Source organism: Narcine bancroftii, chromosome 6 (genome assembly GCF_036971445.1).
Source record: "Narcine bancroftii isolate sNarBan1 chromosome 6, sNarBan1.hap1, whole genome shotgun sequence".
NCBI lineage: Eukaryota > Metazoa > Chordata > Chondrichthyes > Torpediniformes > Narcinidae > Narcine > Narcine bancroftii.
The window spans coordinates 30,212,160-30,230,795 of NC_091474.1; the positions used below are offsets into that span (position 1 = coordinate 30,212,160).

Here is an 18,636-nt window from a genome sequence, read left to right on the forward strand (position 1 = left end):
AGGTTGACATAATACATTTTTTTTCTACAGCTAAGGCTATCATAATAAATCTTTTTTGTGCTCCATCCAAATCGAGGCCAAGTTCTTTACTTCTTATATTACTTAGAAGAAAGATCTCTGGATTTTTTGGTATGTTGCTTTTTGTGATTTTATTTAATACCTGATTCAGATCTTCCCAAAACTTTTCCACTTTCTCACATGCCCAAATTGCATGTACTGTTGTTCCCGTTTCCTCCTTACAGCGAAAACATCTGTCTGATACTGTTGGGTCCCATTTATTTAACTTTTAGGGCGTGGTGTATAGCCTGTGTAACCAATTATATTGTATCATGCGTAACCTCGTGTTTATTGTATTTCTCATAGTTCTGGAGCATAGCTTTTCCCATGTTTCATTCTTTATCTTTATGGTTAGATCTTGTTCCCATTTTTGTTTGGGTTTACAGTTTGTTTCCTCGTTCTCTTTCTCTTGCAGTTTGATGTACATGTTTGTTATAAATCTTTGAATTATCATTGTGACTGTTATCACATATTCAAAATTTCTTCCTTCTGGTAACCTCAGCCTGCTTCCCAATTTGTCCTTCAAGTAGGTTTTCAGTTGGTGGTATGCAAACATTGTACCGTGAGTTATACCATATTTGCACTTCATTTGTTCAAAAGATAATAAGTTATTTCCCAAAAAACAATTTGTATAGATGGCCGAGGTTATTATCTAGTTGAATACCTAGGTATCGGATTGCTTGTTTTCGCCATCGAAATGGTGATTCTTTCTTAAACTTTGTGAAATCCGCATTATTCATTGGCATCACTTCATTTTTATTTGCGTTGATCTTGTACCCTGATACTTCTCCATATTCCTTCAATTTCTTATATAATTCTTTTATTGATATCTCTGGTTCTGTTAAGTATACTATGACGTCATCTGCAAATAGACTGATTTTATATTCCTTCTCTTTTATTTTTATCCCTCTTATTTTATTTTCTGTTTTTATCAGTCTGCCAATGGTTCCATAGAGGGAGATAATGGACATTCCTGCCTAGTTGACCTGCTTAATTTAAATTAGTTTGATATATACCCATTTACTGTCACCTTCGCCAATGGTCCCTTATATAATGCTTTAATCCAATTAACATATTTCTCTGGTAGGTTGAACCTCTGTAGTACTTTGAATAAATAATTCCATTCTACTCTGTCAAAGGCTTTCTCTGCGTCTAAGGCAACCGCCATTGTTGGCGTCTTGTTTCCTTGTACTGCATGGATTAAATTAATGAACTTACAGATATTGTCCGTTGTTCGTCTTTTCTTAATAAATCCAGTTTGATCTAGTTTTATTATTTTTGGTACACAGTCGGCCAATCTGTTTGCTAATAGTTTAGCTATTATCTTATAATCTGTGTTGAGTAGAGATATTGGTCTATATGATGCTGGTGTTAGTGGATCTTTCCACATCTTTGGTATTACTGTAATTATTGCTGTTTTGCATGAATCTGGCATGTTTTGTGTTTCTTCAATCTGGTTCATTACTTCCAGGAGAGGAGGAATTAATAACTCTTTAAATGTTTTATAGAATTCTATTGGGAGTCTGTCATCTCCCGGCGTTTTATTGTTCGGTAGTTTTTTAAATATATCTTGTATTTCCTCTATTTCAAATGATTTTATTAATTTGTTTTGCTCCTCTTCTTGCAATTTCAGTAGTTCAATTTTAGTGAGAAACTCACCTATTTTGTCTTCTTTCTCTTCGTTCTCAGTTTGATATAATTGCTCATAGAATTTCTTGAAGTTGATCTCCATTGGGTTATATGTAATTTGTTTGTCCTTTTTCCTTGATGCCAATACCGTTCTTTTAGTTTGTTAAGCTGCCAAGCTAGTATTTTGTGTGTTTTTTCTCCTAGCTCATAATACTTCTGTTTTGTCTTCATTATGTTCTTCTCCATCTTGTATGTTTATAGTGTTTCATATTTTATTTTTTTGTCCACCAATTCTCTTCTTTTTGTTGTATCTTCCTTTGTTGCTAATTCTTTTTCTGTACTTGCTATTTCCCTTTCCAGCTGTTCTATTTCCCGATTGTAGTCCTTCTTCGTCTTAGTTACATAACTTATTATCTGCCCTCTGATGAACGCTTTCATTGCATCCCATAGTATAAATTTATCTTTCACTGATTCCGTATTTATTTCAAAGTACATTTTAATTTGTCGCTCAATGAATCCTCTAAAATCCTGTCCTTTAAGTAGCATGGAGTTTAATCTCCATCTATACGTTCTCGGTGGGATATCTTCCAGCTCTATTGCTAATAACAGGGGTGAGTGATCGGATAACAATCTAGCTTTCTATTCCGTTTTCCTAACTCTCCCTTGGATGTGGGCTGACAACAGGAACAGGCCTATCCTTGAGTATGTTTTGTGTCTACCCGAATAATATGAGTATTCCTTCTCCTTTGGGTGTTGTCTCCTCCATATATCCAAAAGTTGCATTTCCTGCATCGATTTAACCATAAATTTGGTTACTTTGTTCTTTCTGCTAGTCTTTTGTCCAGTTTTGTCCATCTTTGAGTCCGAATTAAGGTTAAAGTCCCCTCCTATCAGTATATTCCCCTGCGTATCTGCAATCTTCAAAAAGATATCTTGCATAAATTTTTGATCATCTTCGTTAGGTGCATATACATTGAGCAAATTCCAAAATTCTGAATATATCTGACACTTTATCATTACATACCTCCCTGCTGGATCTATTATTTCCTCCTCTATTTTGATTGGTACATTTTTATTGTTTGATATAGCTACTCCTCTGGCTTTTGAATTATATGACGCTGCCGTTACGTGCCCTACCCAGTCTCTCCTTAATTTCTTGTGTTCCACTTCAGTTAGATGTGTTTCCTGCACGAATGCTATATCAATTTTTTCTTTCTTCAGTAAATTTAACAGCCTCTTCCTTTTGATTTGGTTACGTATTCCGTTAATATTTATAGTCATATAGTTCAACATGGCCATTTCATACTTTGTTTGCCTCTCATTTCCGCTTCCTCATCACCACCTTCCCTCCTTATCCAGTTCTGTTTTCTTTTTTTGAACACACTGTAAGACAACACTTCTAAAACATAAAATATTTCCACTATTCTCATATCTAAAATTCCCTTAACCCCAAATGTCCCCCCCTCTCTTGAGTTGCCCCTTGTCCCTTGCCGGGCAACCACAACTCCCCTCTCCATTTGGATTGCGAACCCGCTCGCAAGCATCAACTGATTTCGCAGTGACTGTTATTCTCTCCCACCCAACCCCCTCCAGAAGTCTTTTATCTTCACATATAACAAAGCTCACCCTCTTAATTCCCCCCTTACTTCCTTTCTTCCCTTTTCTTCCCCTTCTTAGTTCTTACTTATACATTATTTTTCTTTATATGAAGTTTGTCATCATTCTTGTTCTTGTTACATCTCTTCATCTCTCTTTCTGTTTTGCAGGCATTCTGCAAATTCTCGTGCTTTCTCCGGATCCGAGAACAGTCTGCTTTGCTGCCCCGGGATAATTATTTTAAGCACCGCTGGATATTTTAACAAAAATTTACAGCCTTTCTTCCATAGGATCGATTTTGCTGTGTTAAACTCCTTCCTCTTCTTCAGGAGCTCAAAACTTATGTCTGGGTAGAAATTTTTTTTTTGACCTTTGTATTCCAGTGGCTTTTTGTCTTCTCTCATTTTTTTCATTGCCTTCTCCAATATATTTTCTCCTGTCGTATATCTCAGGAATTTTACTAGAATGGATCTTGGTTTTTGTTGTGGCTGTGCTTTTGGGGCTAATGTTCTGTGTGCCCTTTCTATTTCCATCCCTTCCTGTATTTCTGGCATTCCTAGGACCCTGGGGATCCATTCTTTTATAAATTCTTTCATATCTTTGCCTTCTTCATCTTCCTTAAGGCCCACTATCTTTATATTGTTTCTCTTATTATAGTTTTCCATTATGTCCATCTTCTGAGCTAACAACTCCTGGGTTTCTTTAACTTTTTTATCAGTTTCTTCCAATTTTCTTTTTAAGTCGTCCACTTCCATTTCTATGGCTGTTTCTCGTTCTTCCACCTTGTCTACTCTTTTCCCTATTTCTGTCATGACCATCTCTAATCTACTCACTTTTTCTTCTGTACCTTTTATTCTTCTTTTTATTTCATTAAATTCTCATGTCTGCCATTCTTTTACTGCTTCCATATATTCTTGAAATTTTTTTTATCTATGTACTGTCCATTCCCTTTATCTTCTATTCCTCTGTGCAGAGCTTGATGTTCTCCTTCTTCTGTGTCTGCTGTTGGGTTTGTGTCTTCTTCTTCTCTTCCTTGTATCTGTGTCTCTTCTGACTTTCTTGTTGGGTTTGTCTCAGTTTGTTGGGTATTTTTTTTATGGTGTCTTGATGTTGCTCCTCTTCTTCTGGGCTGGTTATATGTTGTGTCCCTGATTTCCTTTTTTCATTTTCATCCCTCCCGTTCCACTCCACAGCTGGTCCCCCCTCCCGTCAGTGTTGTCTTTGTCGTGCGCATCGCGCACCTCTGTTTGGCTCCGTGAGCCATCTTTGTAGTCCCGTGTTCAGTGGGTCGTGACCCTGCGGGGTTTCCACTGACCTCAAGGAGTGGGCTCCTCTTTCCACGGTGGGTCCCTGCTTCTTCGTACAGGTAAGCCCTTCACCTTTCTCTTCTGGCGTCTTTCCTTCTTCTTTTCTTCCCGTTGTTTTTGGCTTTTCTTTCTTTGGAGCCATTTCCTCCACTCCTTTATTTTTTATTTGCTGTGGTTTGTGTGTCTGGGGCTTTGCTTTTTCTTTACTTTTTTCCTTCTTTTCTGGAGAGGGCTGGTATTCTCCTACCGGCCACTACTCCATCACGTGACTCCTTACTATGTTCCTTGCATTATCGAATGCATTATAAATTCACACTTATACTTCAAACTATTTAATCTATGTAATTATCCACTCCCTGTGCAGGCTTGAAGCAGTTCCATGAAGCAGGGGCTGCAATAATAGCATGGGATGGTCAAAAAATGTTCAATAATAGCATGGGATGGTCAAAAATGTTGCTCTTAAAAAAAAAAGCACTGGCTTGGAATGGTGTTGGAAGAAGGAATCAAGGAAGTAGATTCCCGGGATCCCAATGTTAGTTGGACACGTCTGTATCATTTTAAGCAGCATGGCAAAACCCAGTTCCAAACCATTTGTCTTCAGCCAGAGGTTCAGTGGCAATAGTTAGAAAGGCAAATATGCCCAGTTTCATTCCTTCTCCAACCATGTTTTGTAACAGACAAGAGGTTTGTAGGAAACAAACTTCAGCAGGGGAAAAATGGCAACATCCTGCTGCCAACACAGGACCAGGATTAATCCCTGTGGCTGGAGGTATGAGACAACATATCTTCCATTTGATGCCAACACAGGGGCCAGGATCAAACACAGCTAGTTGAGAGGTGTGAGACAATAAAGGAATGTACATCACATAAATGGCGACACTGCCAGAGCTGCTATTATGGCAGTGCTGGTGCGGACCTACGGAGAGCGGAGACACAGAACTCCAACAGGGTCCAACCATCCATTTGAATTCTGTCAGCTTCATACAGGCTTTAAATGGCTTGTTAAAGGAGACGATGGTAATTTTATTTAAAATCCCGCAATCTTAATGACTGTGGCCAAGATGGTGGTGTCTATGATCGGTTGCAGACGCAGGGCACCAGAAAATGGGTAAACCACCTCCCATCTGAGGAGAAACAGAGAAGACCCACAGGATGGTGACTCTGGCGGCGGACCAGTGAGGGGCTTTGAGGTTGAAGAACACACAGACTGTTGGTAATTCAAGGCGAGGAACCCATGCAGGCTGCTGGCCACTGTGGTCAAGGCTGCAGAATGCTGGAGACTGGATAAAGGGGTATTGGAACCGGGGTGCAAGAGGGTGATGAAGGTTTACTGATCACGTTGGAGGTCCAGATCTGGAGCTCAGGCTGCTGATGGTTTGGATTAGACTCTGTGTTATTGCGGAAGCTGCTGGAGCACTAGAGTTGAATCCACAGACTCTGAGGGTCTCTCCTTTGCTTCTCTTTCTCTGACTGTAAAGAGACACTTCAGGCAATTTCTTCTGATGGCAAATCTGTCTGCCTCACAACAGTCACACCGTTTTTGTTAAACAATAAATTAAATCTTGATCTTGATAATATCTGCCACTTGCTGCTGCAAGTACCATCTAACCCTGGATTAGGAATACCAGGCAAGAAACAAGAAGAGAGGCTCAGAGGTTGGGGGGGATGGGAGGAAGACGGGAAACCATCCAGATGCACAGCAGTGCTGCACTCACTGCATCGGAGATCAATGCTGCTTTTCAGACAATGTGTAGCAGCAATCAGTGGAACACCCCAACGTTGTAGATCAGCATCTCAGCTTTAATGTAATTTTGTGTGTTCTGGCTTGATTTCTACGATGTATTCCTTTAAGTTCTCCTTTTTGTGCCAGGTTTCTATCTTGTAACAACACCTCTGGCTTATTGACGCATACGTCACTGCCACCAATCTGATATCTACCCCTCTCATCCTCTTCTGCCAAACCCATGAAAGTCAAAATAATTGCAAGTACTTCAACTCCAATAGAAAATCAGGAAGTTTTCAAAAGAAAACCGAGTTAATGTTTCAAATTGAAGACCCTTCTTTGGAGATGAGAAAAAGGGTGATCTTTCTGAAACACACAAGGCAAGGGGTCAGTTTTCAGTAGATGATGCAATCTTTTCATATGTTTTCTTTATTTTTAAAACTATACCTAATTTTCTCAAAGGTTAGATATGACATTACATCGTGTAACCACGGTGCATGATTCGGTGAGAGTTCATCTTTCCATTTCAATAAAACTGCTAGCAACGTACTAAAAGCCGATAAAAGTTCATCTGGTTTACGTGAAACAACCAAACAGGTGCAGTTAAAGGGCAAGGACCTAATTTAATCTTAAAAATTGTTGACAAAGAATTAAAAATATTCTTCCAATAACTTCGTAATTTAGGAAATTCCCAAACATACGAGTCAGCAAGGCTTCAAAAATTTTACACTTTGCACAAAATAGATCAATACCACATAGAACTGTGATCATTGGAGTTTCAATTGTAACAGTGCCTTGCACAAAATGAAAATTAATTGATCAAACTAAGAGTGGAATACCAATATTCATCTGAAAAAGTTATATTAAGATCACGTTCCCAATCATTTTTAATCTTTGTCATTGGGGCTAATCTTTAATTCAAAAGATCAATATAAATACATCCACTGTGAACAAATTGTAGATCAAAAAGTAAATATATATATGTATATATCTGCAAATCAAGGAAAAGTGTTCAATTTAGACTGAACAAAATTCCTAACTTGTAAATATGCAAATTATTATGTAGGCATTTCTTTTAAATAATGTATTCTAAATTTCCATTTAAAATAGTTCATGATCAGTTTCAATATTTAGGAACCACTATTACAAAAAGTTATAAAAATCTTATGAAAAAATTTTATAGCATTACTTAAGCAGATTAAAATATTATTATTAGTCACCACTTTCAATTATATTGACTGGATGGATTAATTTGACTAAAATTAATATTCTAACCGAATTTTTGGATTTTTTCCAAGCCATATGAATTGTTATTCCTAAATCCTTTTTTAATTCATTTATATGGCAGGGAAAACAACCACATACAAGATCATCTTCAGAAAACTATTAGTAATGGTGGAATGTCACTTCCAAATTTTAGATTTTACTACTGGGCAATTAATATATACAGTTTACCGTACTTTTATTAAAATTTGATAAATTAGCAAGTCGCCCTTCTTGGGCAGAAATGGAACTGAACTTTTCTAAGAAATCATCTATGTTACCAATTTTAGGTTCTGCTTTACCTTTTTAATTGACACATAATCTGATCATGAGAAAATAGATTGAGAATATGGGCTCAATTTAGGAATTTCTTTGGTAATAATTTTTTTCTGGCTAGTTCTATTATAGATAACCATTTCCCCCTACCCCCACTTTCATTATTAGATGGAAGGTTTTGAAGAATTTTAAAGATATTTATTCAAAATAACTTTGCTTCTTTTGAACAAATGTTTTCAAACAAGGGGACACTGATAGGCTGATAATTTAAAACCTACGTACTTCTCAGGAATTCTCTGCTCCCACGAGATTGGAGGCAAGATCATTAAAAGTATAAGATGGGAGTTTAAGTTTTTTTTATATATACAAGATCATGGAAAATAAGGGTGTGAGGATCTGGCACAGGACACATGAGGTTTGGGCACATCAGAGATTCAGGATTCCTTTATTGTCATGTAATTATTCAGAAACCATGCTAACGTTGAATGGCAGCAGGGGATGGAAGGGCTGAGTGGTCTGATCCTATTCTCTTCATCAGTACCTTTCCCCACTTATCAACAGTCTTCATCCTGAAGCATTAAACAGGTTAATTCATTCCAAATAGCTTTCAGAGCCATGAATCCACTTAGTTTTAGCTTGCTATGCTCAAACAAACCCTTTGCCCCCTGTGGTTGAATCATTTTGTGCTGCTTTCAAGCTCAGCATGAGTGACCAGCTTCCAGACCTGCAGATGGAAAAGAGGCACAAAAAATAAACCTATTTCCTCTTCTGTATGATCAAGGACATTATTCTGTGATGAGCAGCAGTAATAGAAAGATAATGTAAATTAAGGAACCCATTTTTGGACTGAGCTCAGTCATATTAAGAGTACATAGAGTTGTAGAGCAGAGAAGCAGGTGCTTCTGCCCAATCGACCATTGTGTATCTGAGCTTGTCGTATGCGTTTGGCCTGAATTCCTCTAAACTTTTCCTATCTGTGTACCTCTTCAAGGCAGGTAAACCTAACACATTAGTGAATGGAATTATGTTGCAGCATCACAGCATCTCGGTTGCGAGGGGACAGCACCAGCAGCCCAATATTCCTGGGTTTTGGACATGATAGACAGGGTGGTAAAAGAGGCACATTACCAACCGGGAGAGTGCCACAACTGTACTCAGAGATAACATACCGGAGAGCTCATCCTCTGACACATAAATAAGAAAGGTGCAGGATGATGATGAGACTATAAGAGTAGGACTGCTCAGGGATGAAGGGGGAACATGAGCCTTAGGTCTTGCAGGATTCACACTCCCAACGTTTGCTTTCGCCCATTGATTAAAGGCTCTGGCCTGAAACAGTGATAATTTCCAACCACTATTACTGCTTAATCCGCTGAGTTTCTGCTGCAAACCGTGGTTTGTCCTCGTATTGGTTCTAAACACAACATGCCCTCACCACCCTTACATGAAATTTTTTTCCTAGACTCCTTCTACAATTACTGTAGTTTAAGTTTACATCTGCTGGTTAGAGTGTGTATGCTTCCCAGTTTTTCTCCCAAACCCTCCTACGGCTTTACAAACCCGTTAACTGAATCAACCCTTCCAGTACTTATGACTGCAAGAATTGTTGCGCATACACCTGCATCTCCGCCCTCACCACTATTGGGCTTCCAAGTGAAACACCATCTTCACCTGTGAATCTGGAGGGGTCATTTACTGCATCCGATGTTCCCGATGCAGTCTCGTCTACATTGGGAGACTGGACCAGAGGGAGATGGCTTTGTTGAACACCTTTGCTCTGTCTGCTGCAATAGCCAGGAACTCCCAGTGGCCAACCACTTCAATTCCACTCCCCATTCCAACACTGACATGAGTCCCCGTGGCCACCTGTACTGCCAGCTGGAAGCCACTCATAACTTGTAGTAACAATCCCTTGTATTCTATCTTGGCAGTCTCCAACTGGACTGCATCAACATTGACCTCCAATTTCCACTGATGCCCTCAGCCAGTCTCTCTTTCCCTTATCCCTGACTCCCTTCCTCCACCTCCCCAGGCCCTTCGCTTCTCTTGTTAGAGAGCACCTTTCTCAACCCTCTGCCCCCTCCCCATCACCTCTCAGCTCCTTCCCCCTCCCATTTCTACCTCTCACCTACTAGCCTGTGCTCCTCCACTCCCACCCCCGCCCACCACTTACTGACTTATTCCAGCGACTGTCTGATTTTTAACACCTCTGAAGGGCTAAGGGCCAAACGTCAGCCGCTTTCTGAGCATTCCCGTGACCTGTTGAGTTTCTCCAGCACTGACCTTCCCTTTAACAACAGCAAATGAACAACCTCCAGCTCAGTCCCTTTACTCAGATTCTACATCTCAGCCAAATCCCATTTGCCACCATGAGCTGCCTCAATCAGAACAATCTTGTGGGTCTTCAGTTCACCATGAAATTGTATCATTCAGCCCAACAAGTCAAACCAAATCACTCCCATTCTCCCCATAACCTTTGACATCTTTTCTGATCAACCTTCGATGTAAATATCCCCAATAGAGGGGCACAATAGAAACATTTAAACCAGCTCCTGGATAGGAAGGGGAAATAGGCTAACAGGCCTGTGTGCACGTATAGAGTCCCCGGACACTGGTCCGATTTCACCTCCCCCAATGACCCGCACAATGTTCCCCCCCCACCATCCCCCCCCACCCCACCATCCTTCCAACCTTCTCCCACCCTCCCATCCTTCCAACCTTCTCCCACCCTCCCATCCTTCCAACCTTCTCCCACCCTCCCATCCTTCCAACCTTCTCCCACCCTCCCATCCTTCCAACCTTCTCCCACCCTCCCATCCTTCCAACCTTCTCCCACCCTCCCAACCTTCTCCCACCCTCCCATCCTTCCAACCTTCTCCCACCCTCCCATCCTTCCAACCTTCTCCCATCCTTCCAACCTTCTCCCATCCTTCCAACCTTCTCCCACCCTCCCCTTCCAACCTTCTCCCACCCTCCCCTTCCAACCTTCTCCCACCCTCCCCTTCCAACCTTCTCCCACCCTCCCCTTCCAACCTTCTGCCACCCTCCCCTTCCAACCTTCTCCCACCCCATCCCCTCAACCTCCCCACCCCACCATCCCCCCCCCACCCCACCATCCTTCCAACCTTCTCCCACCCTCCCATCCTTCCAACCTTCTCCCACCCTCCCATCCTTCCAACCTTCTCCCACCCTCCCATCCTTCCAACCTTCTCCCACCCTCCCATCCTTCCAACCTTCTCCCACCCTCCCATCCTTCCAACCTTCTTCCACCCTCCCATCCTTCCAACCTTCTCCCACCCTCCCATCCTTCCAACCTTCTCCCACCCTCCCATCCTTCCAACCTTCTCCCACCCTCCCATCCTTCCAACCTTCTCCCACCCTCCCATCCTTCCAACCTTCTCCCACCCTCCCATCCTTCCAACCTTCTCCCACCCTCCCATCCTTCCAACCTTCTCCCACCCTCCCCTTCCAACCTTCTGCCACCCTCCCCTTCCAACCTTCTCCCACCCCATCCCCTCAACCTCCCCACCCCACCCCACCATCCCCCAACTTTCTCCGACCCCCCCCCCCACCATCCTCCCAACCTTCTCCCACCTCCTACCCCCCCCCCCCCCAACCACCACCCAGCCTTGAGCACGTCTCCACCATCCCCCTAACCCCATCCGGTATCCCCCAGCGTTATCACGCCCGGGCGCGTCATCCTCCATCCTCACCCGTAGAAGTTCTCGGAGCCACCGATCCCCACCAGACAGAAGGCGTTGGTCAACTTGGCGAAGCAGCCGATCTCGTTGTTGTTCTCGAAGGAAGCGCGGACAGCCATGGCTAGGCCGGAAAGATGGCGATGGAGACTGCGGCCACACTTCACTCCCTCGGATCTGCACGTCTCGGCAGCATCACTTCAGCTCCATACGTCACATCCGCTTTCTTATCATGCGCGAGATACAGCGTTTTCACGGCCTCCATCTTGCCAGCAGAAGTGGGTCCCCAGCTACTTCCGGCTGTGGAGGTTTGTCTGAGGGTCCGAGCGGCCGCTGGGTCTCGGCCGGGTGGCCCGGGGAGAAGGGAGGAGTGGTCGGTGCCCGGGCGGCTGCGAAGTGAAGGAGAGAACCGAGTGACAGCAGAGACCAGGCCGGGGACGGGTTGACGGGGGAGGCCGGAGCTGGTCCCCCTGACCGTGGGGGTGGGTGGGGTTGGGTTGACGGGGGAGGCCGGAGCTGGTCCCCCTGACCGTGGGGGTGGGTGGGGTTGGGTTGACGGGGGAGGCCGGAGCTGGTCCCCCTGACCGTGGGGGTGGGTGGGGTTGGGTTGACGGGGGAGGCCGGAGCTGGTCCCCCTGACCGTGGGGGTGGGTGGGGTTGGGTTGACGGGGGAGGCCGGAGCTGGTCCCCCTGACCGTGGGGGTGGGTGGGGTTGGGTTGACGGGGGAGGCCGGAGCTGGTCCCCCTGACCGTGGGGGTGGGGAGATCGTAGCTGGCTCGCGGTGCAAACACGGCTCCCCAGTGTGAGGTTTCCGAAGAGGCGATGAAGGTTGAAGAGGGCAGGTGGTAGTCTTTGTCCACATAGACTACATTACGGCCTTTGACAAGGTCTCCCGTGGTAGGTTGGGTTAGAAGGTCAGATCACGCGGGATCCAGGTTGAACTGACGAATTGGACACCGATAGTAGGCGGCAGCGGTGAGGAGAGTCGTTTCCCAGAGAGGGTTGTTACCAGTGGTGTGCAAAACTAAAACACGAACGGCTGCAGACACCGTGGTTTCAGTAAAGACACCACGTGGGGAAACTCAGCCGGTCAGTGTCCTTCAAGTCGCAAAGATACAGAACCAACGTTGCGGGTTTGAGCCCTCCATCAAGGTATGGGAAAATGTAGGCAGGCGCCCGATTTCCGGCTCATAGCTTGATGAAGGGCTCAAGCCCGAAACATTGGTTATGTATAATTTATCTTTGCCACGTAAAGTACATTGTTTGACCAGCTGAATTTCTCCAGCATTGTTTTTTTTTATTAGCAGTGGTGTGCAGGATCAGAGATGTTATTTGTTGTACCACAGATTGGTCATGTTTTGTGTCGTAGGAAGGATGTCATTAAGCTGGAAAGTTAAATAAAAATTCATAAGAATGTTACCAAGACTTGAATATTGAGGAGAGGGTGGGACTTTTCTATCTAGAATGGATTAAGCAGAGGAGTGACTTATTGTTTATAAAATCACGTAGGCTTCTAGCTGTATGTGATCACAACCTTTTCTCTTTAACGAGAGAACTCATATTTTGCTTCAGAAATAAGAGCATCTTCCTCTCTGCAGGAGTTTGGGTGAGACCACACACCAAATACTGTATAGTGTTTTTATAAAAGGATATACACTGCAGAGGAAATGCTGTAAAGTTCATTACATTGGCTTCATGGATGACAGTTTGTAAGATGAGGAAAGACTATTCTCTGGAGTTCAGACAAAAAAAAAGGTGACATTAAATCACAAGTCTTGAAAGGCTGGATGCAGGGAGGAGATTTAGCTGAAGGATCTCAAACTTGATGTTAGTTTCTGACCTTCCATCTGTCCACATTAAACTATACCTGTCCACCCACCCAACCTTTTAAATCATATTAGATCTTCTTTACATCCTCATCATGGTTCACGCTCCCCCAACCCTTCCCTCAGCATTGTCATCTTCAAACAACAGAGGTTACATTTACTTACCTCAGCTGAATCCTTAATCCCAATCATGGAGAGGTGGGAGCCAGGTACCAACTTCTGCAAGAAGTTGCCACCTAATCACTGCCACCCAGAAAAATTTCCAGTCCATCCAATACAATCAGTAAATTACCCATAATCCATGTGTTTTAATTTAGCACAGTAACCTTTCTGTGGAACTTCATCAAAACCCTGGGTTGATACGCAAAGGGACGGTTGATGAAATTTAATGCAGAGAAATAGGAGGTGTATTTGGGTAGGACCTACACAGTGTGTGGTAGGGATCTGTGCAGTGTTGTAGAGCAGAAGGATCTAGGGATAGAGGTACATAGTGTCTTGAAAGTGGAGTCACAGGTGGAGAGCTTAATAAAAAGCCCTCATCAGTCAGTATTGAGAATAGAATATCTCAATAGCATCCGCTTCCTTCAAAAGGCCCTCTTTGGAGTATTGTGTTCACTATTAATCACCAGGCTATAGGAAAGATGTTGTTGAGCTGGAACGGGTACAGAGATTTATAAGGATGTTGCCAGGGCTCGGGGTGGGTGACCCTGAATTATGGGGGGAGGTTGGTGGACAGTCTGAAAAAAAAATGACAAAGGTGGGTTTTCCACAGTTGAACTTTCTAGGGGACATTGGGGAAGTACAGTTTAGACTGTCCAAACACCAAATTCAGTTTGTGAAGGTCGCTTTGTCAGAAGCCAGGAAATGTATAGCGGTTACGTGGAAGTCCACCTCCCAGCTAATTATTGAACGATGGAATATGGAATTACATACATAGAAAATCACGTACAATTTATGGAAGAGATATAACACATTAGTTGAAGTGTGGCAACCCTATCTGAGGATGAACAGATTGGTGAACAAATATAATTCACATCCCTTTCCCCTTCCATGAAGAAAGGAAAAGAAACAATCTGTCCCAGCAGGTAAAGGATTTAGAGTATGAAATGGGGGATGCGGTGCAGACAACGTGAGCTTTTGCCCATACCTGTTCTTATTTAACACCCGAGGTCCTCTAGCTTCAAGGAGGATTGTTGTCTTTGTCGGTATTTAGGTAGTTTTTGTATGTTTGTGTTTTATATTTTGGTATTTGTATAATTTAAAGTATAGAGAGGGGAGAGTGTAAGGAGGGGGAAATTTGGACTCTATAAATCGCATTACATGGAAAGAGAATCTAATATTTTGTTTATTGGATTTGCATGAGTCTTTGGAAAATCAAAAATAAGATATTAAAATAAATAATAGGGAGAGGTTGAGCAGGCTGCAGCTTTATTCCTTGGAGCGCAGATGATAAGAGGTAATCTCAGAGGTGTATAAAATCACGAGAGGAACAGATCGGGTAGTCACAGTCCTTTTGCACAGAGCAGGGGAAGTTGGTAACCAGAGGACACAGGTTTATTTAACAGTAACCTCAGTGGTGACTTTTTTTTAAAAAATACACAGGGTGGTGGCTGTGGGAGGAGATGGTTGAGGCAGGTATGATAGCAATGTTTAAGAAAAAAAATTAGATGGATACATGAATAAGATGGTTTGGAGCAACCATTCTCAACTTTTTGTTGTCTATGACTTACTCTCTCTCTTCCACACTCCCCTCCCACCCCCCCACCCCCCAGGAACCTGCTCCCTTTCCTGTGAAGCAGTCAAGTTTTGGTTTAGGCAGGACATGTTGGTTGGTTTGGGATGAGGTGGTACAAAGGGCCTGTTTACACATCATGTGATAATTGCCAGTATTTTACCTGTCCTGCAACAGCTCAGCTATCTCAGGAATGCAGGTCTTCAGCACCACAGCTAGAAAGTTGAATGGTCCCATGATGTTTGCTGCATCCAGCTCTCTCCACTGTTCCTTGACAATTTCTGTAATTGTAAAGGGGCCTGAGGTGGTTATGAAGCCTATAGCCGAGGCTTTGGGACCACATGCTAGGACACTCATCATGGAGGATGGGATGTTGTGGATCCTTTCCCATTTGCAATGGCCTTTGCAGAGAGATATGTGATTGGTTGGTTGTGACTGCTGAGCTGCTGTTCACTGTGTCGCATCCCCAGCACACCCCCCTGCCCTCAGTGAACCACCACTGATGCCCTGGCTGGACAGGTCATGGTGGAACACAACATTGGTTCTACTGATGTTCTCCAGAACAAGGCCTTGAGCCAATATCGCCGTTACTTCATGTGATTTACTGGAAACCTTGTACTACTGCTTGTGGTTCTAACTGAGATCTGCTCCATAGCTGTTCACAGAGAGTGGGATTAGTTTCTCCAACACTGACATTCCACAGATTAGTGAAGAGTAAATTAATGAGGAGGTCAGGGAGGGATGCTGCTTGGTCATGGTCTCCTGGAGAGTTCACTAACTCTGTAATTTGGTTTCCATAGCCAGCAATGGGTGGAGAGCAGAGCAATGATCACCGAGGAACAGGCCCAAATGGAGAAACCACAGGGAAGGGAAAGGGGCCGCCAGCTCCATCAAGTCCGTCAGAGCCAGTGGAGATAACCACCGTTCCCCAAATACGCATTGCAAGCAGGAATGTTGACGACATGCGCTTCATGACAGTTTGCACAAACTGGTACTGAGTCACAGGGCAGTGGATGGCCAGAGTGGCCACACAGATGGTACCCTGTCCCAGGGAGATGGATACAACTTCACCACAATATAGCCATGTGGACAGCACCCTGTCCCAGGGAGATGGAGCCAACTTCACCACAGTGTGGCCCGCAGATGACACCCTATCCCAGGGAGATGGTACCAACTTCACGAGGTGTGCATGTTGCTCTAATCGGTATACTTTTAACAGCACTAATTTATAACAGCTTACAGACACACTAGCCGAAATCCAGCTGCCTGCTTGTTCCAACCATCATGCTGGTAAGGTCGTCGGACAGTAGGAACCAAAGGTGAGCAGTCTGGGGACCCTGGAACGTTGCCAGGCACATGTTCCTTCATATCACAGCGGGAGTCTCTCCAGCGAGACTGTCCCTCTAGCAGCTGATCTCCTGAAGGGAGATCATATCATTCCGCTTCAGCTTTGCCTTGAAGTTAGTTGTCTCCAACTCCACAGAGAAGAGCAATGCTCATATCTTAATCAGATTGCCTTCCATTGTGGCAAAGTTATTTTCCATGTGAGCTTCCAGCTGCCCCATCAACTGCTGCTCATGCTCATTAAGAAACAGGTGCAGGTCAGCAAACTGCTGTGACGTGCAGATCAGATGGCATCCCATTTCCTTTGTTCTTGCAACCTCATGTTCTTGATTCTTCTGATTCAATGAGTTAAGGATAGCAGCATCTTTGATCTTGGAACTTGCAATGAATTCATCTCGTTGTCTGAAGCGGTGTTGTTTGAGAAGTTTGGAGTCTCTGCACACCAAGCAGATCAATATCCTGACCATCTCACACACGAGACTCCGTCTCTCCCAGTGCTCGGTGCACAGATCCTTGTCCCCCTCAATGTGGCTTTCCAGCTGCGGAAACTGCCTGACCTCATCCTCAGTGTATGGCTGGATTACAGGGTTGCATCAGGGGTATCCTGGCTGTTCTCGGGGTAACAAATTGAACTCACCCTGGATCTGCCATTAAGTCTCAATGCAAGAGCAGCAGAAGGTATGGCCACAATGCACCAGAACCGGGTCTGTAAACAACCAATGACAGATGGGACAGCTGAGACAGTCGAGAAGCTCTTGGTCATCCCCATTCTCTTCACAATGACTACAAGGTCACATGACATTAGAATGTCTGCTTTCTTCAGGGGTTGGAGGGACCACTGAAATCTCTGCACTAGAATCAACAATTGAACACCTGAGAAACACCTGAGGAAAAGATGGCGGATGATGTGCCCTTGGGCAGCAGTTGCCTCTACTGCCAGGCCTGGTTGTTTCCCAGCTGTCATTTATAGAAGTCGCAAAGTGGCTGACAGGACCAGGAAGCTGCACAAAATCTCTGATGCTTCCAACAAATCCGTCGCCTCTACCATGTGTTGTGAGTGAGGAAACCGATGTGGTAGGTCCCGATACACCATGTCCTCAACCACCACGATTCCAACCAGGTCAATGGAAGGAATTCCGTTGAGTTGCCAAAGCCGGGACTTGCGTAGTCAGTCTGCCACTTGCTGTTCCAATGCAGCCATCTTCAATTGAGAAGGTCCTGGTGCTTCACAAGGAGCAGTAAGCAGTCGCTCCTGCTAACTAAGAGAAGAAGCCACTCCATCTATATTCAATGCAGAGGTCGGGGATATAACAAGGTTGGCATGATCCACCACCTGACTGAGGGTGGACATTCGAAAGACCGTCACCAAATGTCCTTGAACATGATGAGGTAACCTTCAATTTGACCTCCTCAACTACTCCTGTAAGGGGTTTATTTTCATCACTATCCACTTTAAATTAGACGCTACTGTGAATTCTCCAGATCACCACAAGGCCACCAATCCCCAGGAAAATATTTTGAAACCATATGCAATGGAAAAGCCCAGCAGCTGTCAGATGGTTTTTTTCCCCCCAGGTCTTACCTCATCACCTGAAGACTTTTGTAATCATCAGGAATGAGAAAGCTGACATGGTTTCGAACGACAGGTTGAAGCCAGCTTATATCAATGGTCCATGTTCTTTGTCGGAGCCAGAATCAGCGGACCATTCATTGTGTGTCTAGTGGTTAATAAAGAAAGTCAACTTCATGGTGTGCTGGAAGAAACGAACGAGTGTATTTTTTTTTGTTTGTATGCTGTTATAAATCAATTCTGCTACATGCTGTTCAATAAAGGGAAAAGCCTCACTATGATTGGTTGGCTCAGATATTTGTTCCTAGATTAACTATCATGTTCCCACTCAAAGGTTGTGTTCAATCATCAGAATCTGAAACCATTCCACCTTCCCCTACACTTTCACTAACCCAGTCCCCATTCATGAACCTCGTCCCCTTATCTGCAATTAGTGTTTAAAAGACATTGCAACAGATACATGGACAGGGAAGGTTCAGCAGGATGTGCACCAAATAGGACAAACTTCAATGGGTGATGTGGTCAGTGGGCTGAAGGGCCTGTTTTGTGCTGGGTAATTATAGAATGTTACAGCACAGAAAGCTGGCTCTTCAACTGTGCCAAACTACTATTCT

At 43.8% G+C, this 18,636-nt stretch overlaps 1 protein-coding gene across 1 annotated transcript in view; it reads right to left on the bottom strand.

Annotated features, from left to right (window-relative positions):
• The window catches only part of eif6 (eukaryotic translation initiation factor 6), a 43,756-nt gene extending 32,003 nt beyond the window's left edge, over nt 1-11,753 (bottom strand). Inside the window, exon 1 of the mRNA XM_069884579.1 lies at nt 11,565-11,753. Within this exon, the coding sequence (XP_069740680.1) occupies nt 11,565-11,671 (107 nt within the window). The 5' untranslated portion in view covers nt 11,672-11,753. The remainder of the gene's footprint in view (nt 1-11,564) is intronic.
• Nucleotides 11,754-18,636: the final 6,883 nt, after the last annotated feature.